We start from the raw sequence: 23,894 nt of genomic DNA, 5'->3' as shown, positions 1-23,894 counted from the left end.
CAGTACGTGCCGATTAACATCTGCCTCACCCAGAAACAACTTCTTAAACCACTTCAGACACTTTCAGTGAAATCAGAGATCTTGAACACCAAGGTATTTGACTTTATTTTCCCATTGGCTGCTACCTGAAAGGGCACACTTATCGATCCTAATTATTCTTCCCATAAAAGAACACTTTCCTGCTTACTGACTTTGGGAGAGAAATGGCAAATGAACAGAAAACCAACTTTCTCAAACATATACAAGAAATCAAGAGTTTTCTAAAACTATAACCTGAAAGTCCTATTTCTGCCTCTATATAGTAAGCATACTGTCATTCTACTCACTATTCCACCAAAATACATCTTCACATGTCAAACTGGATTACTCCCTTAAGTACTGGGTAATGTTCAAGTAGTAAAAACAAGAATTTTTACTGAATGTTATGGAATATTTTTGCATTTGCTTATTACAATACTAGTTAGAAACACCAGTTTATAATTTTTTACACATTCAACAGTTCAACAAACACATGATTCTTTCAATCTGACTGAAGTTGTAAGTCAGCGCTTCGCTGGAGAAAATGTATGAAATTGCAGCGTTAATTTCTGAAATGAAGGATTGAAATTCTTCTTTCCAACTCTCCTTTGAGTCTATCACTACTCCGCATGTTCCTGCTCTTGTCCTGGAATTAGCCATCGAATACTCTCAGTTCGAACGGTAGCATACATAATAAAACTAATTAAAAAGAATAAGGAAAATACAAGCAACCAGTCTACATTTTTTATCAGAGTGCTGGGAAGAGGACCTATTTGGTCAGCTTGAGTTACCACCACATTTTTCTTGGCTTCTATACCTGAAAGAGAAATCAGTCGTTTCAAATGAGATAGAAAACATACCCGCTACAGAATTTTCTTAAGTATTCTGCATGGTATGCAAAATGATATGCAGCCTTAAAATAAACACCACAGCTAGTATATCTGGGATGGGTTTCACTTGCCTGTCAATGTAATCTGTAACTTGCCCTTCTCCCCACCACATCAAAGGAGCAGGAATCCATTCAGCTGTTCAAAGCTAAAACACTAGAATTTCAGTGAACTCACCAGAAAGCTCTTAGTGCACTGTATGAGTTGTCTTTTGTTCTCTTTCAAGACCAATGTTCAACAACTAGTAAAGCTATTCTCAGGAGTCTACAGAATGTTTTCACAGGGTAAGTAATGCTAAATTCACAATGCTTTTAAATAATTTACTGAAAGAATTGTTAGGGGACTTCCCTGGCAGTCCAGTGGTTAAGACTCCACACTTCCACTGCAGGGTGCGGGTTCATTCCCTGGTCAGGGAACTAAGATCCTACATGCCATGTGGCACGGCCAAAAAAAAAAAAGAGTTAAGCTGAGCTCATTTAAAAAAAAGAAAAAAGAAGAATTGTTAGAACAACTAACCACCACTGGGATCAGTGATTACCAAAGATGCTATGACTGCTAGATTTCATTTGGTTCTAAGTTTTCTGAGAGCACTGAGCAAAATGGCTCCCCCTGTCCGTATCAATCTAAACGACAACCAGGGGTCCAGGACAAGACTTGGAATAACTACCTGGTAAGAAGCCTTTCACTCCTATGAGGTAACTCAGTTCTTTGTTCTTCTGTGTTAGATATAAGTCATTACATGCAGCTAAGAATATATGGAAGGTATGTTATAATTTTTATTTACTTCCAGTGAATATATTTCAGGAAGAAGAGGGGTGCTCATAACTGAGGCATTAAAGCTTTTGAGGAATGAATTTTCCAACAAAGGAAGTTTCATCAATGTACAGTGCTCAAATTTTTACAGGATAAAAATAAGGCCCTATGTTTTGGCAAATATTAAGGAATTAAAATAGCATCTACAAATGAATTAATAAATAGAACTCTATACAGCAACAAACATGAATAAAACACAACCATACACAACAATGCAGATACATCCCACAAACATAATGGTCAGTGAAATCAGCCAGACGTGGAAGGATCCATACTATACGTCTCCATTAATATAAAAGTCAAAAACAAGGAACACTGGGGCTTCCCTGGTGGCGCAGTGGTTGAGAGTCCACCTGCCGATGCAGGGGACACGGGTTCGTGGCCCGGTCCGGGAAGATCCCATGTGCCGCGGAGCGGCTGGGCCCGTGAGCCATGGCCGCTGAGCCTGCGCATCTGGAGCCTGTGCTCCGCAACGGGAGAGACCACAACAGTGAGAGGCCCGCGTACCGCAAAAAAAAAACAAAAAAACAAGGAACAGTACACTATGGTGTTAGTAGTGAAGATGGTGGTTATCCTGGTTACTCAGGGTGTTCACTCTGTGAAAATTCAGTGCCACGTACCCTAGTGATTGATGCATATTTTTGTGTAAATATTATACTTAAATGAAAAATGTATGTAAAACAGTATCTAGAGGTATATAGTATGTGAATTTTATCTCAATAAAGCTGTTATATTTTTTAAAGGTATCTATAATCATATTAGTATTACCTATTCATGTTAAGCTTGCCACTGACCAGGAGACATTTAACAGGATCTTAACATTTCATTAGAAAAGAAGTTTTATATCCTAAAGCCAATCTTGAATCCTTCACTTAAGGACAATCCTGTAGCAGATCCGAACCCACAGAAGGCACATTCCTCCAGCAATAACATGTCTTCTTCTACAGTGTTCTACATACCTGTCTGGTTAAAAATGAAGATTTTCAGCGTTTCCAATGTTCGGTCTGTATGATTAAATCTAGCCATTGGTTTAGCCCCTTGAAATAACAAGATGTTAGGAACAGCTACAGTGCCAAACCTCGTAGAAAGGCTACAAGAGAGAGAAGTCAGTCAGAAAACCTGAATTAACAGTGGGCTTCCTCACGCAATTATCATATCAGAATGGATGGAAATAAATGAGGAAGGCTCAGTTTCCTGTGACCTATGGAGGCTCCTGATACTGAAACAACAGGCTTGTAGTTGCTCCTGACAGCCTTCCTCGTGGGTCATGGTTGGGGGCATTCGTGTTCTGTTCTCTGAGTTGCTTTCTGTTACAACATGGAGCTGCCCATGACACAATTATTCCACTAGTTCTGTTTTTAACAGCCAAAACAGATCAGACCAGAAAATTCTAATTTATGAACGAAGCACACTACGTCAATTTACCTAACAGAAGAAATTTCAGACTCTGCAGAATGCCCATCTTCAACCCTCATAAAAGATTCAACTTAAGCGTTTAGGTTAGTGAGTCGGTGCAAAGGAATCTACAACCTAACAAACACACCAGGAAGTCCACAATTAAGGCAGGACAATTCAGAAGTAATAGGACCTGAGCAGTACTGTTTCACTTTTACATAATACAGAGTAGTGGTATAAGCTCCAGAGTCAAAATGCTCAGGGTTCAAGCCTCAGTTCTGCCACTGAACCAGCTGTGTGAGCTTTGGGCAGATTATTTAACCTTTTTAAGCCTCAGTTACCCCCAGAAGTAAAATGGTAATATCGTATGATCAGGATTTTTTCTTCTGTAAACATGCTGTAACATAAATATTAACATATGAGGCAAACACATGTCCCACGCCATACAGTAAGAGCGAGTATCCTCTATTCTCCATAATTGAGGCACCATACCAGGCACTGAGAAGGATGCATGGTGATGAAGAAGGAACAGAGGAGATGATAAAAGCCTGCAGGGATTGGGGGGCAGCATGGGGGTTAGTATCAGACCCATAACCAAACAGCACGAAGCAGGTGCTTGGAGCCAGCCCTGCTGGCTTGGGGGCAGTGGAGAGCCCAGTCAGAGCTGGACAATGACCCTGGATGTCCTTCCAATCAGTCTGTAACCTTGAGCCTGGCCACTGAGATCTCTCCCTGAAGGCTTTGTGGGAATTTGTTGGGCAATTTCTTTATTCATAAACAATTTCAGGTAAACACTGGCAGTCCCATTACCCACCCTGAAAATCAGTGCCTCATTTTCACCACCAACTTGACTATCTTCCAGACTTTCCAAATTTATTCACACACAACCTCCTTGTGACCTGCTAACAAGCAGCATCTGACTTAGAGGAGGAGGGGAGTACACAGTTTATAACCCCAGGCACGGTCACAGGGGAAGTATACAACATCTGCACAAAGTTCTTTGTAACTTACCTTACTGAACATTCAGAAAAGACAAAACCCCACTGAACAATATGAAGGAACATAAATTTAGCAAGGGTAAATGTATTTCGAAGGCCTAAAATAATTCGTCAAATTTATCGAATGTCTACTAAGAACACGCATGCAAGAATAAATGTGAGCATGAAGAAAGAAAAGGAAGGAGGGAAAGAAGAAAAGAAAAAACTAAAAAGGAAAGAAAGAAATCCTTAGTAGACATAAAACGGGTGCCGAGACTTAGGCTGCCAGGCTGGGAACCTCAGCGGCAGATGAAAGCCACAAAGGAACGCCCTACTTAGGATGCTAATTTTGCTAATTCAGTCTGGCCCGGACCCTAAAACGTCCTCTGCCCCCACCCCTGCCATCAGGCAGAGCCATCAATGAATTCCACCACGCAGAGAACAGTCTTTCCTTCTCAAGCGGCCTCCAGAAAGTCTCCCTCGGGAATGTGACAGTCCTCACTAGTCACACTTGTTTCTCCCTCCCTCAGTTCCATTTCAAAGCTCAAGCTCAAACCTACCTCCTCTGCTCCTAACTTAACTGATTACGACCTCCAAGTAACTGCAACCATCATCCAACAAGATGAGGCAGAAACCCCACCAAGGGAAGATACCTGCTGTGCTGAGATGCATCCAGTGCCAAAAAGTGAAGAGCTGGAAACGCCCGGGGCAGAGAGTTAAAATGAGGGGCCAAACTGGCAGAAAATCGGCACCAAGGGGTGTAAAACAGGACTAGAGTGCAGTCGCTACCGTTTGGGTTGAGAAAATCCATAAGGTCCTGTGGCAAAAGAAACAAAGTGTTAAAGTCAGCAGTACAAGATGTGCACTTTTTCTGGAAGGATACACAAAAAACAGGAACCACTGCTGCCGTCAAGGGAGAGGGGGTAGGGGCAGGGACGGGAGGGAGACAGTAGTGCAGCTCCCGAAGAACCTTCTGGATTGGAACCATAGGGATCCATGGGTCAGCAGAAAAGTACTAGCAAATGACATGTTATAAACTTTCCTCCAAGGTTTCTTTTTTTCTTTTAATTGAAGTATATAGTTGATTTACAATGTTGTGTTAATTTCTTTTCCATTACGGTTTATCAGAGGATATTAAATACAGTTTCCTGTGCTATACAGCAGGACATTGTTGTTTATCCACTCTCTATGTGATAGTTTGTGTCTACGAATCACAAACTCCCAGTCTATCCCTTCCCCACCCCCTTCTTCCTTGGCAACCACAAGTCTGTCCTCTATGTCTGTGAGTCTGTTTCTGTTTCCTGGATAGGTTCATTTGTGTCGTATTTGAGATTCAACACATAAGTGATAGCATATGCTATTTGTCTTTCTCTTTCTGACTTACTTCACTTAGTATAATAATCTCTAGGTCCATCTATATTGCTGCAAATGGCATTATTTCATTCCTTTTTATGGCTGAGTAGTATTCCATTGTATATATGTACCACATCTTCTTTATCCATCCCTCTGTCGGTGGACATTTAGGCTGTTTCCATGTCTTGGCTATTGTAAATAGTGGTGCTATGAACATAGGGGTGCATGTATGTTCTTTTTTTTTTTTTTGGCTGCACTGTGCGGCATGCAGGATCTTAGTTCCCTGACCATGAGTTGAACCTGTGCCCCCTGCAGTGGAAGCGTGGAGTCTTAACCACTGGACTGCCAGGGAAGTCCCAGCATGGTTTTTTTTTTGTTTTTTTTTACATCTTTATTGGAGTATAATTGCTTTACAATGGTGTGTTAGTTTCTGCTTTATAACAAAGTGAATCAGTTATACATATACATATGTTCCCATATCGCTTCCCTCTTGCGTCTCCCTCCCTCCCACCCTCCCTATCCCACCCCTCCAGGCGGTCACAGAGCACCAAGCTGATCTCCCTGCTTCCCACTAGCTATCTACCTTACGTTTGGTAGTGTATATATGTTCATGCCTCTCTCTCGCTTTGTCACAGCTTACCCTTCCCCCTCCCCATATCCTCAAGTCCATTCTCTAGTAGGTCTGTGTCTTTATTCCTGTCTTACCCCTAGGTTCTTCATGACATTTTTTTTTCTTAAATTCCATATATATGTGTTAGCATACAGTATTTGTCTTTCTCTTTCTGACTTACTTCACTCTGTATGACAGACTCTAGGTCCATCCACCTCATTACAAATAGCTCAATTTCGTTTCTTTTTAAGGCTGAGTAATATTCCATTGTATATATGTGCCACATCTTCTTTATCCATTCATCTGTTGATGGACACTTAGGTTGCTTCCATGTCTTGGCTATTGTAAATAGAGCTGCAATGAACATTTTGGTACATGGCTCTTTTTGAATTATGGTTTTCTCAGGGTATATGCCCAGTAGTGGGATTGCTGGGTCATATGGTAGTTCTATTTGTAGTTTTTTAAGGAACCTCCATACTGTCTCCATAGTGGCTGCACCAATTTACATTCCCACCAAGAGTGTAGGAGGGGTCCTCCTCTAAGCTTTCTTAATATTACTATAGAGCAATTTTAATATTTTTCATAATTCATCAATTCATATACTAAGTACTCACAGGGTACAGGCCACGGTCCCAACTTTGGAACTCTGCATCTCGTACAATCTAACAACGTTATTAAAGCACTGTGGTCTCAGGCCCAAGCTGTCATCTGAGCAGCTCCAAGTCTGTACTAAGCAGTCAGGTCCATGTGTCTGAGCAAAGGTTAGTTCAGTGTGAGGGTGCACCATCCCTGCCGCCACCAAAACCCAGACTGCTCAAACCGCTTGCTCCTGGTCGTGTGTGTGACACCCATTAAAAGGCCACAGAGCTGAGGCACAGCATTCACCAGGCACTGAGGGGATGGTGCAAGGCCAGTGCTGACACCTGCCTTGGAGCGGCGCTCAACATACCATATGTACCCTCATTTGAAATAAGCAATCACACCTCTCAGAGCTAGGATTCTTCTCTTACATAAGCAGCCTGAATTCATTCTGCTCTCTGGCTTTAACAATCTTACAGAAAATGTCGGTCAGTACCCCAGTATTCCCTTTAGAATCACCATTTAGCCAACTAGCTGGAAAAGCATGCCTGGGCTGGACAAATTGGTCAGCTCTCAGTCCAGAGTAAACACTAGATTCACACTCTTTGGAGGAAAAAAAACTTTTCATCAATATAACATACTTCATAGAGGTATAGAACCAAGATGGTGGAGTACAAGGAGTACAAAGATGTGATCTCCCTCTTGTGAGAACACCAGAATCACAACTAACTGCTGAACAATCATCGACAGGAAGACACTGGAACTCATCAAAAAAGATACCCCACATCCAAAGACAAAGGAGAAGCCACAGTGAGACAGTAGGAGGGGCGCAATCACAGTAAAATCAAATCCCATAACTCCTGGGTAGGTGACTCACAAACTGGAGAACACTTATACCACAGAAGTCCACTCACCGGAGTGAAGGTTCTGAGACCCACATCAGGCTTCCCAACCTGGGGGTCCAGCAGTAGGAGGAGGAATTCCTAGAGAATCAGGCTTTGATGGCTAGTGGGATTTGATTGCAGGACTTCGACAGGACTGGGGGAAACAGAGCCTCCACTCTTGGAGGGCACACACAAAGTAGTGTGTGGATCAGGACCCAGGGGAAGGCGCAGTGACCCCAGGGGAGACTGAACCAGACCTACCTGCTAGTGCTGGAGGGTCTCGGGCAGAGGCGGCGGGTGGCTGTGGCTCACCATGGGGACAAGGACACTGGCAGCAGAAGTTCTGGAAAGTACTCCTTGGCGTGAGCCTTCCCAGAATCCGCCGTTAGCCCCACCAAAGAGCAGGGTAGGCTCCAGTGTTGGGTCACCTCAGACCAAACAACCAACAGGGAGGGAACCAAGCCCAAGCATAAGCAGACAAGCACATTAAAGTGTTACTGAGCTCTGCCCACCAGAGCAACACCCAGCTCTACCCACCACCAGGCCCTCCCATCAGGAAAGTTGCTCAAGCCTCTTAGATAGCCTCATCCACCAGAGGGCAGACAGCAGAAGCAAGAAGAACTGCAATCCTGCAGTCTGTGGAACAAAAACCACATTCACAGAAAGATAGACAATATGAAAAGGCAGAGGGATATGTACCACATGAAGGAACAAGATAAAACCCCAGAAAAACAACTAAGTGAAGTGGAGATAGGCAACCTTCCAGAAAAAGAATTCAGAATAATGATAGTGAAGGAGATCCAGGACCTTGAAAAAAGAATGGAAGCAAAGATCGAGAAGATGCAAGAAATGTTTAACAAAGACCTAGAAGAATTAAAGAACAAACAAACAGAGATGAACAATACAATAACTGAAATGAAAACTACACTAGAAGGAATCAATAGCAGAATAACTGAGACAGAAGAATGGATAAGTGACCTGGAAGACAGAATGGTGGAATTCACTGCTGTGGAACAGAAGAATAAAGAAAAAAGAATGAAAAGAAATGAAGACAGCCTAAGAGACCTCTGGGACAACATTAAATGCAACAACATTCGCATTATACGGGTCCTAGAAGGAGAAGAGAGAGAGAAAGGACCCAAGAAAATATTTGAAGAGATTATAGTCGAAAACTTCCCTAACATGGGAAAGGAAATAGCCACCGAAGTCCAGGAAGCACAGAGACTCCCATACAGGATAAACCCAAGGAGAAACATGCCGAGACACATAGTAATCAAATTGGCAAAAATTAAAGACAAAGAAAAATTATTGAAAGCAGCAAGGGAAAAATGACAAATAACATACAAAGGAACTCCCATAAGGTTAACAGCTGATTTCTCAGCAGAAACTCTACAAGCCAGAAGGGAGTGGCATGATATACTTAAAGTGATGAAAGGGAAGAACCTACAGCCAAGATTACTCTACCCAGCAAGGATCTCATTCAGACTGATGGAGAAATCAAAAGCTTTACAGAAAAGCAAAAGCTAAGAGAATTCAGCACTACCAAACCAGCACTACAGCAAATGCTAAAGGAACTTCTCTAAGTGTGAAACACAAGAGAAGAAAAGGACCTACAAAAACAAACCCAAGGGCTTCCCTGGTGGCGCAGTGGTTGAGAGTCCGCCTGCCGATGCAGGGGACACGGGTTCGTGCCCCAGTCCGGGAAGATCCCACATGCCGCAGAGCAGCTGGGCCCGTGAGCCATGGCCGCTGAGCCTGCGCGTCCGGAGCCTGTGCTCCGCAACAGGAGAGGCCACAACAGTGAGAGGCCCGCGTACAGAAAAAAAAAAAAAAAAAAGGAACTAGAGAAAGAAGAACAAACAAAACACAAAGTTAGCAAAAGGAAAGAAATCATAAAGATCACAGCAAAAATAAATGAAATAGAAACAAACAAAACAATAGCAAAATCAATAAAACTAAAAGCTGGTTCTTTGAGAAGATAAACAAAATTGATAAACCATTAGCAAGACTCATCAAGAAAAAGAGGGAGAGGACTCAAATCAATAAAATTAGAAATGAAAAAGGAGAAGTTACAACAGACACCACAGAAATACAAAGCATCCTAAGAGACTACTACAAGCAACTCTATGCCAATAAAATGGACAACCTGGAAGAAATGGACAAATTCTTAGAAAGGTATTAACCCTCCAAGACTGAACCAGGTAGAAATAGAAAATATGAACAGACCAATCACAAGTAATGAAATTGAAACTGATTAAAAATCTTCCAACAAACAAAAGTCCAGGACTTCACAGGTGAATTTTATCAAACATTTAGAGAACAGCTAACACCCATCCTTCTCAAACTCTTCCAAAAAACTGCAGAGGAAGGAACACTCCCAAACTCATTCTATGAGGCCACCATCACCCTGACACCAAAACCAGACAAAGATACTACAAAAAAAGAAAATTACAGAACAATATCACTGATGAACATAGATGCAAAAATCCTCAACAAAATACTAGCAAACAGAATCCAACAACACATTAAAAGGATCATACAGCATGATCAAGTGGGATTTATCCCAGGGATGCAAGGATTCTTCAATATACACAAATCAATCAATGTGATACACCATTTTAACAAACTGAAAGAGAAAAACCATATGATCATCTCAATAGATGCAGAAGAAGCTTTCGACAAAATTCAACACCCATTCATGATAAAAACTCTCCAGAAAATGGGTATAGAGGGAACCTACCTCAACATCATAAAGGCCATATACGACAAACCCACAGCAAACATCATTCTCAGTGGTGAAAAACTGAAAGCATTTCCTCTAAGATTAGGAAAACAGAAGTATGTCCTATCTCACCACTATTATTCAACATAGTTTTGGAAGTCCTAGCCACGGCAATCAGAGAAGAAAAAGAAGTAAAAGGAATACAAATTGGAAAAGAAGAAGTAAAACTGTCACTGTTTGCAGATGAAATGATATATACAGGGAGAATCCTAAAGATGCCACCAGAAAACTACTAGGGCTAATCAGTGAATTTGGTAAAGTTGCAGGATACAAAATTAATGCACAGAAGTCTCTTGCATTCCTATACACTAATGATGAAAAATCTTAAGGAGAAATTAAGGAAACACTCCCATTTACCACTGCAACAAAAAGAATAAAATACCTAGGAATAAACCTACCTAGGGAGACAAAAGACCTGTATGCAGAAAACTGTAAGACACTGATGAAAGAAATTAATGATATCAACAGATGGAGAGATATACCATGTTCTTGGATTGGAAGAATCAATATTGTGAAAATGACTATACCACCCAAAGCAATCTACAGATTCAATGCAATCCCTATCAAATTACCAATGGCATTTTTTATGGAACTAAAACAAAAAATCTTAAAATCTGTATGGAGACACAAAAGACCCCAAATAGCCAAAGCAGCCTTGAGGGGAAGAAACCAAGCTGGAGGAATCAGACTCCCTGACTTCAGACTATACTACAAAGCTACAGTAATCAAGACAGTATGGTACTGGCACAAAAAGAGAAACAAAGATCAATGGAACAAGATAGAAAGCACAGAGATAAACCCATACACCTATGGTCAACTAATCTATGACAAAGGAGGCAAGGATATACAATGGAGAAAGACGGTCTCTTCAATAAGTGGTGCTGGGAAAACTGGACAGTTACATGTAAAAGAATGAAATTAGAACACTCCCTAACACCGTACACAAAAATAAACTCAAAATGGATTAGAGACCTAAATGTAAGACTGGACACTATAAAACTCTTAGAGGAAAACATAGGAAGAACACTCTTTGACATAAATCACAGCAAGGTCTTTTTTGATCCACCTCCTAGAGTAATGGAAATAAAAACAAAAATAAACAAATGGGACCTAATGAAATTTCAAAGCTTTTGCACAGCAAAGGAAACCATAAACAAGATGAAAAGACAGCCCTCAGAATGGGGGAAAATATTTGCAAATGAATCAACGGACAAAGGATTAATCTCCAAAATATGTAAACAGCTCATGCAGCTCAATATTAAAAAAACAAACAACCGAATCCAAAAGCGGGCAGAAGGGGGCTTCCCTGGTGGCGCAGTGGTTGAGAGTCCGCCTGCCGATGCAGGGGATGCACGTTCGTGCCCCGGTCTAGGAAGATCCCACGTGCCGCGGAGCGGCTGGGCCCGTGAGCCATGGCCGCTAAGCCTGCGCGTCCAGAGTCTGTGCTCTGCAACGGGAGAGGCCACAGCAGTGAGAGGCCCGCGTACCGCAAAAACAAACAAACAAAAATGGGCAGAAGACCTAAATAGACATTTCTCTAAAGAAGACATACAGATGGCCAAGAAGCACATGAAAAGCTGCTCAACATCACTAATTACTAGAGAAATGCAAATCAAAACTACAATGAGGTATCACCTCACACCAGTTAGAATGGGCATCATCAGAAAATCTACAAACAACAAATGCTGGGGAGGGTGTGGAGAAAGGGGAACCTTCTTGCACTGTTGGTGGGAATGTAAATTGATACAGCCACTATGGAGAACAGTATGGAGGTTCCTTAAAAAACTAAAAATAGAATTACCATATGATCCAGCAATCCCACTACTGGGCATATACCCAGAGAACATCATAATTCAAAAAGACACATGCACTCCAATGTTCATTGCAGCACTATTTACAACAGCCAGGTCATGGAAGCAACCTAAATGCCCATCGACAGACGAATGGATAAAGAAGATGTGGTACATATATACAATGGAATATTACTCAGCCATAAAAAGGAATGAAATTGGGTCATTTGTTGAGATGTGGATTGGGCTTGACATGTATACACTGATGTGTATAAAACTGATGACTAATAAGAAGCTGCTGTATAAAAAAAATTTTTTTTAAATAAAATAAACAAACAAAAAAACATACTTTGCAACCTAAGTGTCCATCGACAGATGAATGGATAAATAAGATGTGGCACATATATACAATGCAATATTACTCAGCCATAAAAAGGAACGAAATTGGGTCATTTGTAGAGACGTGGATGGATCTAGAGACTGTCATACTGAGTGAAGTAAGTCAGAAAGAGAAAAACAAATATCATATGCTAACTCATATATATGGAATCTAAAAAAAAATGGGTCTGAAGAACCTAGGGGCAGGACAGGAATAAAGACACAGACGTAGAGAATGGACTTGAGGACACGGGAGGGGGAAGGGTAAGCTGGGACGAAGTGAGAACAGCACTGACATATATACACTACCAAATGTAAAATAGATAGCTAGTGGGAAGCAGCCGCATAGCACAGGGAGATCAGCTTTGTGACCACCTAGAGGGGTAGGATAGGGAGGGTGGGAGGGATACACAAGAGGGAGGGGATATGGGGATATATATATACGTATAGCTGATTCACTTTGTTATACAGCAGAAACTAACACAACATTGTAAAGCAATTATACTCCAGTAAAGATGTTAAAAAAAAAAAAATATATATATATATATATATATGTACAAAACATACTTCTCAGGGACATGACTAGTCTAAACAATGCTAAATTACAATTTTAGTAATTCAGGTATTTTATTTTTATGCCTCCATAACAAATACCTCATTTAGAAGAAGAAGAATGCTATGATTCTGATACCAAGCACCTATCTGTCCACTGGGATTTTTATCATGAGACTTGGTGGTGAGATTAACCCAAGGCTGACTAGGTTTAGGCCTCCTAAAAAGCATATTCGACACTAGTTATATCTCCTCCTTTTCCTACAAACATCACAGAAAGCCAGATGAATTTTCACTGATGCAGCCATTAAATGCTATCCCACTTACAATATGATAAAGATTATGACTCCTCATTTGAAAGTTGATAGAGTATTAAATCGTAAAATGAAACGTGCGGAAAAGGAGAAAAGCACTAAATACTTTTGTCTTACCTGTGACATATTTAAAATTGTCAGAGTGAAATTTTCTAATCCCGTCACATTTCTGTCCTCGCAGTTCACCTTCGGGGATTTCAGACTTTCGGTGGCGTTGGCATCCTCTATCGGCGGGGGGTCAGATTCCACCGCTTCAGGCTCTGCGTAGTACTCCTCTTCTCTCTCCGGGAGGCTGGCTCCAGCGCTGTCCAGAGAGAAGAGGCTCTCCCGGGGGTTGCACCTCGAGTCCTCCTCCCCTCCAGCCCCGCAGGTGCCGCTGCTGGGCTCTGGGCTCAGTTTGTCCTCAGCTTCCCCAGGAATCACAGACAACATTACCATGTGTTCACCATCAGCGTCCAGCCCCAGCACTGCCTCGGCCTCTTCTGCAGCCAGGTCCTGGCCCACTGGGTCACGGGAAGGCACCTCCTCACTCATGTACCCAGCCCCCACCTGGAATGGGTAGGCAGGCTGCTCCTCTGACCATAAGTGACCTCTTTTCTCTGCAACTAAAACATGCCACTATGTTCACAGTCACATCTAACTTCAAAATAAATGAATCCCAAAGAATTACAGTTCTCAAATATGAAATTTTCCCCTCCAGAGTAAAAAGTTACCTTCCCATTAAACTATCACAGAGCCATCCATCATTCTCCAGGTCATGAAGAAGATCACAAGGAGATACTAGATTAATGAATGCCAGGAAGTGGACAAACACATAGCTTCATGCAAAACCTGCTGCTTGCCATGCGGATTACAAGCAAAAACATTCCACTGCAGACATCCAATTAGGAAAATATAATACAAACACTTTAACAGTTTAGTTTCTTTGATGAGACTATCCAAGAAAATAATGATGGCTTTATGGAAGATTCTACCATGGCAAAGCATCTTTGCACCCATTATAACAGCTCTGTGAGATGGGCAGCACAAGGGTTATCATCCCGACTTAATAGATGAGGTACAGAGAGTTTCAGTGTAATGCCCAATGGCACACAGCCAGTAAGCAGCAGAGCCACGTCTAAGAGCGAAGTCTACTGACTGCTACTCCAGAGCGGGCCTTACCCTCCCCACATGATACCTCGGAGGGCTGCTGGGCAACACTGCCCGAAGAATGCTACTAGAGCCAGCTCCTTCCCGGGGTGGCCTCTACAGCTGGCCTCTGCTCTCCTGCCTGCTGCCCTTGGGCTACTGCCCTCAGTAGTGCTAAAGGTGCACCAAGCAGAGCAGGGGCAGCAGCAGGGAGAAGAGGAGGAGGATTTTCCTCTCACTTTGGAGCCACTAGATGCGGCTTGGGCCAAAGGTTCAGGTAAGGGGAGAGTCCTGGGCAGTCTCATACATCCATCCAGCAAGCTCCACTCACCTCTGTACAATGACTCCTGCCCTCCACCTCTCATGACCTCAACGACAGCCGCCAGACTCCGGGCTAGGCACTGACCAGGGGAAACGAATGGGCCCAGCTGCACTCAGACAAGCCCACCATATGGCTGGGGAGCCACCAGCTGTATAATGAGCTCTGCATGCAAACAGCGTGTCAAGCAGAGTGTGAATGACCAACTGGCTTCAAAGCCGGGGAGGGATCTGGGAACTTCCTAAGGTATGCACATTTGTATAACGTCTCAAAGAATATCTCCACAGATGTCTGCAGATTCATTCAGCAATTCAAAAACACTCTCTGGGAATTTGCTTCAGGCTAAGTGGAATAATGGGAACCAGATTTATTCTCCCTCCTGAAACAACCCAAAAAACAGCCAAATATGTGAAACAACAGTTTCAGGAGACTAGCAATGAGACAATGAAGGACAGTGAACAGGAAGCAGATGAGAAGAGCCCTACAAATGCTCTAGCTTACTGCCTGAGAGAGTTCCTGCCCTGTCTCAGGGAGGGCCCAGCTGACTTCTCCAGTTGAGATGGAACTGAGGGTCCAGAAAGACCAAGAAGCTAGAGTTTGCAGGACAGAATACTGGAGATGGGAGAGCTGCAGAAAGAGGACTCTGGAGATCTGTGGAGGGGGCCCCGCCTTGAGTATACTGGTCAGCATATGCCTGTAAGTGAACTACCCCAAGCCAGGGAAAGAACCACTCAAAGGGAGTAGAGGTAACAGTACCCAACAGCCACAGAAAGCTGGGAATAGTACCTGTCCCCACCCACTAGCCTGGGAAACCTCCTAAGTCACAGGGTACTGGGGAGAGTACGCGAAAGGGACTTGCCTCAGCAGTGGGGCCCAATTAACCCTAAAGTAAATACAGCTCTGCTTCCATCTAGCAATCCTTAAAAGTGAGAATCACACTGTGTTCAAGTAACTTAACTGTATCCCAGAACAAAGCTCAAGAATATTTACAGGAATACTAAAATATCTAGCACTCAACCAGGTAAAATTTACTTCTGGCATCCAATCAAAGATTACCAGGCATGCAAAGAAGCAGGGAAATTCTCCTCATTATCCATAACGAGAATAAGCAACCAAGCCTGACCCAGAACTTGCACAGATTTCAGAATCATTAGATGAGGCTGTCAAAACAGCAATAACTGCATCACATATGTTTAAAAAGTTAAGTAGATATAGAGAACATAAGATATAAAAAGAGACCCAAATCAAAATGCAAATCAAAACCACAATGAGATATCACCTCACACATGTTAGAACGGCTATTATCAAAAAGACAAGAAATGACAAATGTTGGTATGCCTGCAGACAAAGGGGAACCCTTGTGCACTATCAGTGAAAATGTAAATTGGTGCAGCCACTAAGGAAAACAGTATGGAATCCTCAAAAAATAAAAAATAGAACTACCATATGATCCAGCAATTCCACTTCTGGGCATTTATCCAAAGGAAATGAAAACACTCACTTGAAAAGGTACATGCACCCCCATGTTCACTGCAGCATTATTTACATAAGTCAAGACATGGAAGCAATTGATGGATGCATAGATAAAGAAAATGTGAGATATATATACATATATTTGTATATGTACATGTGTGTGTATATATATATGTATATATATGTATATGTGTATATATATGTATATATATATATAAAGTATTATTCAGCCATTTAAAAACAGGAAATCTTGCCATTTACGACAACACGGACAGACCTTGAGGGCATTATGCTAAGTGAAATAAATCAGAGAAAGACAAATACTGTATTATCTCACTTAAATGTGGAATCTAAAAACAAACAAACAGGGCTTCCCTGGTGGCGCAGTGGTTGAGAGTCCACCTGTCAATGCAGGGGACACGGGTTCGTGCCCCAGTCTGGGAACATCCCACATGCCGCAGAGCGGCTAGGCCCGTGAGCCATGGCCGCTGAGCCTGCGCGTCCGGAGCCTGTGCTCCGCAACGGGAGAGGCCCCAACAGTGAGAGGCCCGCATGCCGCAAACAACAACAACAACAAGAACAACAACAACAAAAACTCCACAAGCTCATACAGAAAACAGCTTGGTGGTTGACAGAGGTGGTGGGTAGGGGGTGGGCAAAATGGGTGAAGATGGTCAAAAAGTACAAACTTCCAGTTATAAAATAAGTGAGTCATGGGGATATAATGCACAGCATGGTAACTATAGTTAATTATACTATATTGTATATCTGAAAGTTGCTAAGAGGGTAGTAAACCTTAAAAGGTCTCATCCAAAGAAAAGAATTTTATAACTGTGTGTGATGATGGATTTTAACCAGACTTATTGTGGTGATCATTTTACAATATATATACATCAGATGATTGTGTTGTACAACTGAAACTACTATAATGTTATATATCAATTATATCTCAATAATAATTTTTTAAAAGACCCAAATTATACTTCTAGCAATGAAAATTACAAGGTCAGAGATGAAAACTGCACTGGATGGGATTCATAGTAGATTAGACATTACAGAAGAAAAGAGTAGTTAACTTAAGGCATAGCAATAGAACCCATACAAAATGAAACACACAATGAGAAAACGAATCCCCCCCCAAATGAAGAGTGACAGTGAGCTGTGGGACCATTTCAAGTGGTCTCATGTACAGATAATTGGAGTACCCAAAAGAGAGAAGTAAATGGGGGAAAACACAAAAAGTAATTGAAGAAACAATCACCGAAAACTTTACAAACCTGATGAAAACTATAAATCCATAGATCCAAGAAGCTCAACAAACTACACCAAGATACATCATAATCAAACTGATCAAAACCAGTGACAAAGAAAAACTCTTAAAAGCAGACGGAGAAAAAAGACATGCTATGTATAGAGGAACAAAGATAAGGATGACAGCAGATTTCTCATTGGAAACGATGCAAGCAAGAAGAACAGCATCTTTAAGGGACTGAAAGGAAAAAAACTATAAACCTAGAATTCTATACCCAGCAAAAATGTCTTTCAAAATCAAAGGCAAAATAAATACGTTTTCAGACACACAAAAGCTGAAACAATTCATAACCAGCAGACCTACATGACAAGAATCTGAAATGAACTTCTTCAGGCAATAGAAAAATGATACCAGATGGAAATGTGGATCCACACAAAAGAATGAAGAGCACCAGAAATGGTAACTACATAAATAAATATATACAATTCTTTCTGAAAGTCTAGCTCTGAAGGGGAAAAGAAAGACCTGGTAGTTGTTACGGGCAGGCAGGGGGCTAAGGGAAATTTTCGTTTTGGTTTTCAGGACACAGGAGAAATTTAAGGATATATAAAGCTCATGGGAAAGTGAGTAAGATACAGGTTAGAGAGCGCAGATTACAGGGCTTGAGAAGCAAGATAGGTCCTTGACAGAAGAGGGTCAAGCACTTCTTTGCCTATGACCTAGAAAAGGGGCTGGGTGCCTGGGCAAGGAGCTCTGTCAATGGGGTGCGGATGGCAGTCCTTCTGTAGCCTTTGGTTGATAAACATGTACTACTTGTATAATCATAAGTAAAAACAAACAAACATGTTTACTAGATCGTCCTCAAGACAGAGCAGAAAATGAAGCCAGAGAGGCTAAAAGTCTGGAGAAGAACAAAGGGTGCCAGATTTGGGAACCAACTCTACTCCCAAATGCACCAGTTCTGCAGAGATCTTCTCTCTCTGAACCTAATCAACATTCTAGGTCCTCTAAAGTAAATGGAGAATGCCAATATCCTAAAAGAATCTCAAGAGAAAAAAGTCAGCGCACAAAATAGAAACTGGTTCTTCTGATCACCTTTATGTAAAACTGGATAGATGTCCCTTACAGAAAATCAAAAGGAAGTCTGAGTGATGCAGAGAGCTAGAATTTTGAGTCAGGAGTGTTGTTTTTCCCTCCTGTGAAGATATTTAAGTAGGACAAATTAGGAACAAAACAAAAATTCTCACACCCTCAGGTACCATTTTTTTCATTTAAGCATTGGGAAGAAAGGAAACATTGAATTATTCCACTCTAAGAAATGACCTACCGTGTGAGAGCCACTGAACCCTCCCATGGTAATGCGCCTTTTAAAAAAGATTGCTTCTCAATGTCAATAATCTGATTATAGTTTGAGCCATGCATAAAGTGGAAATTACTGCACTACTGGCAGCAAGGAATATGTTTGGAGAACAGGGGCGAGGGCACCACTCCAACTCTGCCAAGGAGCTCCTTCATACCCTTCCAGTTGTTCTCAAAAGACTCTCTACCAGCCACAGGTTTTTTTTCAAAATGGCTTCTGTGTCAGGGGAGCCAACTGGGGAGGACCAAAAACAGCTGGGGGTTAGAGGGGCAGCAACCCGTACTTTCCATAGGAAATTTTCAGTGTGTGCATCTAACAAATGGAGAAAATACCACTGAAATGCAGACACTCATAGGGCTACCGTGCAGATTAAATGAGAAAAGACGTATATGGTCCCTGGCACATGGTAAGCACTCCATAAATGGCTACAGTGATGGTGGTGATGATGATAATGGTTATGACTGACGCTTACAATTCAAAGAGATGGACGGAAACCACAACTAGGTCCTATTAATTCCTCTGCTAAATACACTCTGTGTCCATCCACTTCTCCCAACCCACTCACACCCCTCAGCCCAGGCCACAGTCATCTCTCACTTGGACAACTGCTGCAACCACCAAAATGGTCTTCCTGGTTGGCCCTCTACCCCCTCTCCAAACCCTCCTCACAGCATCCAAGTGAAACTGAAAGTCAAAGGCAAATGTGATCATGTCACTCCCCTGCTAAAACCCTTTCAATGGCTTCCCCCTACGCTGTGAATGAATCCATGCTCTGTAGCATGACTACCAGGCCCCAGGTGATAAGGCCTCTGTCCATACTCCCAACAGGTGCCACTAGACATCTCTGGTCCCTGATCACTCACACCCTCCTCCCCCTACCTCAGAACTGTCCTGAGGGCTGTTTCTCTGCCAAGAGCCCTCCCTCCACTCCCTCTCTTCTTCTGGCTAATCTGACACATCCTTCAGATCTCACCCTAAACTTCACCTCTGTAAGGTGAACTTCACCCTCCTAGACCCTCATACCAGAAGGGTCTCCCATTACAGCATTCCATAATGCCCTGGGACTCTCCTTGAAGCATTTTCCACTCTTGTGGAAAATTTACTTAATTATTTGTGGTCATTTAATGCCTGCCTTCCCCATCAGACAGGAGGGTGGGCGTATTTCTCTACTTGCTCTCCACTGCACCCAGAGTGCCTAACAGAGCATATGGCATATGACAGGTGCTCAGTCAGAATCTGCTAGTTGACTGTCTAGTGAAGACAGGTGTGGGGTGTTGAAGTCCAGGGTTGGCACCCGTTCCTTGACACCTGGACAGCACTGCCACCTCCAGTTGCTAATTTGCCAGTGGTATCCTCTGCAGAGAAAAAGCCTTGGATTTTCAGCCACCCTCAAAAGGAACCAGCTGGTGAAGATTCCTCAGTCCTCACCCCATTCATGGCCTGGCCATGATGACCAGTGACCCACCCCATGGCTGGTGTTACCCTCAGGTCTGTATGACGTGACCCTCCCTGCCAGGAAGGCTCACACTGACTGCCGAATCAGCCAGTGTTCTGCCAGGAAACAGCACGTGCAACTTGGACAATTGGAGGAGAACTTAATAAAGGTACCTCCAACATGTGAGCTGGGTGTAGAGAAACCAAAAGCAATGGTAAGGAATCCCAGGGTCAATAACAGCAGAGGGGGAGCCAGTTACCACTCATAGACCTTAAGAGTCCAGAGGCAGAAGCCTTGAAGCAGAGAGTACAACCTTCTAGAAGCCCTAACTTTCAGTGGAGGAACACAGCCAAACTGCGATATCCCCAAGGGAGGGAGCTTAGAGAATCAATAACCTGACCTCACTCTCCCTTCATGCCAACACAACAGAAGCCAGAAGACAGAAGAGCCAGTTGTTTATTCCATACAGGACAGCTACTCAGGGCACAGAGCAGGGTGGAGAAGGCTGAAGAATGATCTGAGAGACAAACAGAAGATGTCCAGCACATGCTGTCCCCTCTCTGAGGCTGGTGGTTAAGGGTAGTGACAGAGAAGGGTAGTACAGAGCTTTGACTGTGAGGTCAGGCAGACAGAGGCTTGAATTGTAGCTTCTCAACTTCTGCTGTTGGACCTTGGTAAAAGACTTAGGGGATGCTGAGTCTCAGTTTACTCATCTATCAAATGGGGACAATAACAACATACATTTCATAAGCATTTAAAGACTAAATAAGATGATGCTCAAAAAGCACTAAGCACACTGCCTGGCAGATAATGAGTGTTTTCATTACTTTTCATTACTCAGCAAGCCGGCTGCCCTGCCTCTTTCCAGGACACGGCAGGGAAAGGAAAGATCTGTGTATTCCTGTTAAGTTTTGAATGACAAGAAAGGCCAAAGGGTCTGGACTTTAATAGGGCTCTGCGCAGTAGGGCGAAGAAACAATGGGAATAAGGCCTCCACTCCTGGGCCCAGCCATGCCTCCAGGTGGCTGCCTTCCCCACGGAGGGACCCTGAGAGCATGCTCTGGCAAGCAGCAAGTTACCCTGGGATCTGCTGTGTTTTTCTCATCTGTCCTTCACAGGCACCTGAGCAAGAGTGACCTTCTTACGAAAATGGTCCAGCAGGGTGCAAAGTAAAGCGTGGGCTTTGCAGTCAGAGATACAGGCTCTGCCAATTACCAGAATCGCAAACGTAGGCAGATTACTTAGCCTCTCTGAGCTCAACATCTTCATCTGTAAAACACGGATGCTCACGGAATCTATCTCACAGGATCGGTGGGAGGGCTAAATAAGATAATGATAGCACTGTGCACAGTTCCTGGCTCCTAATAAGGGCACCATAGAGGTCGGCTATTCGTTATGATGATTATCATTAATAATGAAGTGCTCAGCACATGGGGGTACGCCTCAGTAAGCGCTAATACACGGTTCCTCTCGACTGAGTCACCTGCTCAGGGGCCTGAACATGGCCCGGGCATCCCGCCCCGCCGGCCCCTACCCCGGACCGCGAGCGGGGACCACCGGGGGAAGAAGGTCGGGATAACCCGGGGAGACGCGCTCTAGGGGGCGCCAGGAAGAGGTGAGGCGCGCAGCGCGGGCCTTCGCGCAGGTAAAATAGCGTCGCCCGGGTAGACAGCCACCTCGCCGGTCATTACACGCACAGCCGCCCGCGCCGCCGCCCACGGCCCCAGCCCGCACTCACCCTCCTGGCCGCGGGCGGGAGGCCCCAGCACCCACAGCAGTACCTGCCACCAGCCAAGGAGCCGCATGGTGCGCGGCGGGCAGCGGCCGCACCACCCAGGCCGAAGGGCAACCGGCGCACAGCGACGCGAGTCGCGCTCCTTGCCGGAGGAAAGCTTGAGGAGGAGAGCTCGGGAGCGCGGGGCGCGGCCCCGCGCCGCCATCTTGGCAGCTGGCAGCTGCCGCGGGCGCCATCTTGGAGCCGGGCGGCCGCCTCTCGTCTCTGACCTGTGCCGTGGGACTCGGGGCTGTTTGGGAGCCAAGCGCCCGCCATCTCGGATCGTTTCGAAGTTTCCTGACCCTCAGGTCCTGGGCGAGGTTCCGGCAGAGGCCTGTTGCCCTCTTTCTTCACCTGGCAATCGGGGCCGGGCGGCCGGCAGCAAGCCCTGCACCCGCCCAGCGCTTCGTTCCCGGGCCAGAAAGGCCCGGAAGCGTCCTCCTGGAGTGCCCCATCCAGGGTCAGATCCCTTTCCTCATCCATATTATCCTTCCCAGGTTGCCAGATAAAACACAGGATGCCCAGTTAAATTTGAATTTCACATAAACAACGAATAATTTTTACTATAAGAGACCGACCGAGGCTGGGCTGCGGTAGTTTTGCTATAGTAAATTTTCTAGTGGTTCCAGGAGGATCTGACACAGTGGACAACATGGGTGGAAAGAGCCCACGTTCTTGATCACCACATTCATCTTTTGGCCAACAACCTCCCTCTCCCCCAACAGTGTAGTAGCAAATATTTTCTTCTTTAAATTATTCTCTCCCATACCCTCCATACTGGTTTTGAAGGTCATGATAAAGCCAATGGGACAGAGGATTAAGGGGATTTAGGCTTAATGAAAAGGAGGCTGATTTGACTCATCTGAACACTCCAACGTGGATGCTCTGTGGTTACAATTTCTTCCTTTTTGTTATGTCCTTTTCCCTCTCTGTGTTTGTGTTTTGGTTGTTTGTTTGGACAGATGCACTTACAGATGTTAGACTGTTGCCTTTCGATAAATACTATATATACACTCTGATGGAAACTCAATAAATACAGCCAACAGAATAGAATGCGAATTTGACTGTCTCGCCACCAGGTGGCACATGCACTTATTTGCAGTGAGAAAATTGCATTCAGGTTTGAAACTTTGATTTTACTTTCGTTTCTAGGGGGTAAAAAAGTTGACATCATCCTCTTCCTTTGGCTGAGATGAACTCTATGCACCAACACCATACAGCCCGGGGATTGTTCATACAAGAAGCTGATAATAATTGGAATTGTTCTTCACAGCTACACACCTGCGCTCCTGGTTTTTGTCTCCCCTGATAGGTTTGCATAAATTTTTTTAATCTATTGAGTCATGAGGACCTCTTTGTCTCTCTCCCTCCCTCTCTCTCAACAGACAAGTATTTACTTTCATTTAGATCACTGTGGCAAAGTGTATTTTCCAAAGCTTGCCACAAAAATATTCCCCATCCCACATGCTGCTGTGCAACGTAATTTTGCCACTGGCCCATCAATAGGTAGAATCTAATTCCCCTCCCCTTGAATCTGGGTGGTCCTGTGATTCACATATAACCAAGAGAATGTGGCAGTGTATGAAATGATCCTGTATGACTTCTGAGGCGACACAGCTTTATCCTTTTTTGCTGGAAGGTTTGCACAGGCGTTCTGAGCCACGAAGTTAAGTACATGGACTGTCCTGAGGCTGTATGCTCTGAGGAAGTTCAAACTAGCTTGCATAGGGAAGCCGTGACACTTCAAGAAGAGAGATGCCCACCATCACCAGCTGAGCCTGGCCCCATTCTGTTGCAGCTTCGGCAACCATTGGACTACTA

At 43.7% G+C, this 23,894-nt stretch overlaps 1 protein-coding gene across 1 annotated transcript; it reads right to left on the bottom strand.

Moving 5' to 3' along the window:
* Positions 1-79: 79 nt before the first annotated feature.
* TXNDC15 (thioredoxin domain containing 15) lies at positions 80-22,556 on the bottom strand. Its single transcript, XM_029217855.1, is given in 6 exon segments — positions 80-835; positions 2,678-2,808; positions 4,744-4,907; positions 13,450-13,937; positions 22,081-22,219; positions 22,221-22,556. Coding segments are annotated over 6 exon segments (1,455 nt in total). The 3' UTR covers positions 80-638.
* Positions 22,557-23,894: the final 1,338 nt, after the last annotated feature.

This window comes from Monodon monoceros, unplaced genomic scaffold (genome assembly GCF_005190385.1).
Source record: "Monodon monoceros isolate NGI ecotype Baffin Bay Population unplaced genomic scaffold, NGI_Narwhal_1 Super_Scaffold_12, whole genome shotgun sequence".
Classification (NCBI taxonomy): domain Eukaryota; kingdom Metazoa; phylum Chordata; class Mammalia; order Artiodactyla; family Monodontidae; genus Monodon; species Monodon monoceros.
Note: the sequence above shows the minus strand (reverse complement) of the source record. Positions and strands in the feature narration are given on the sequence as shown.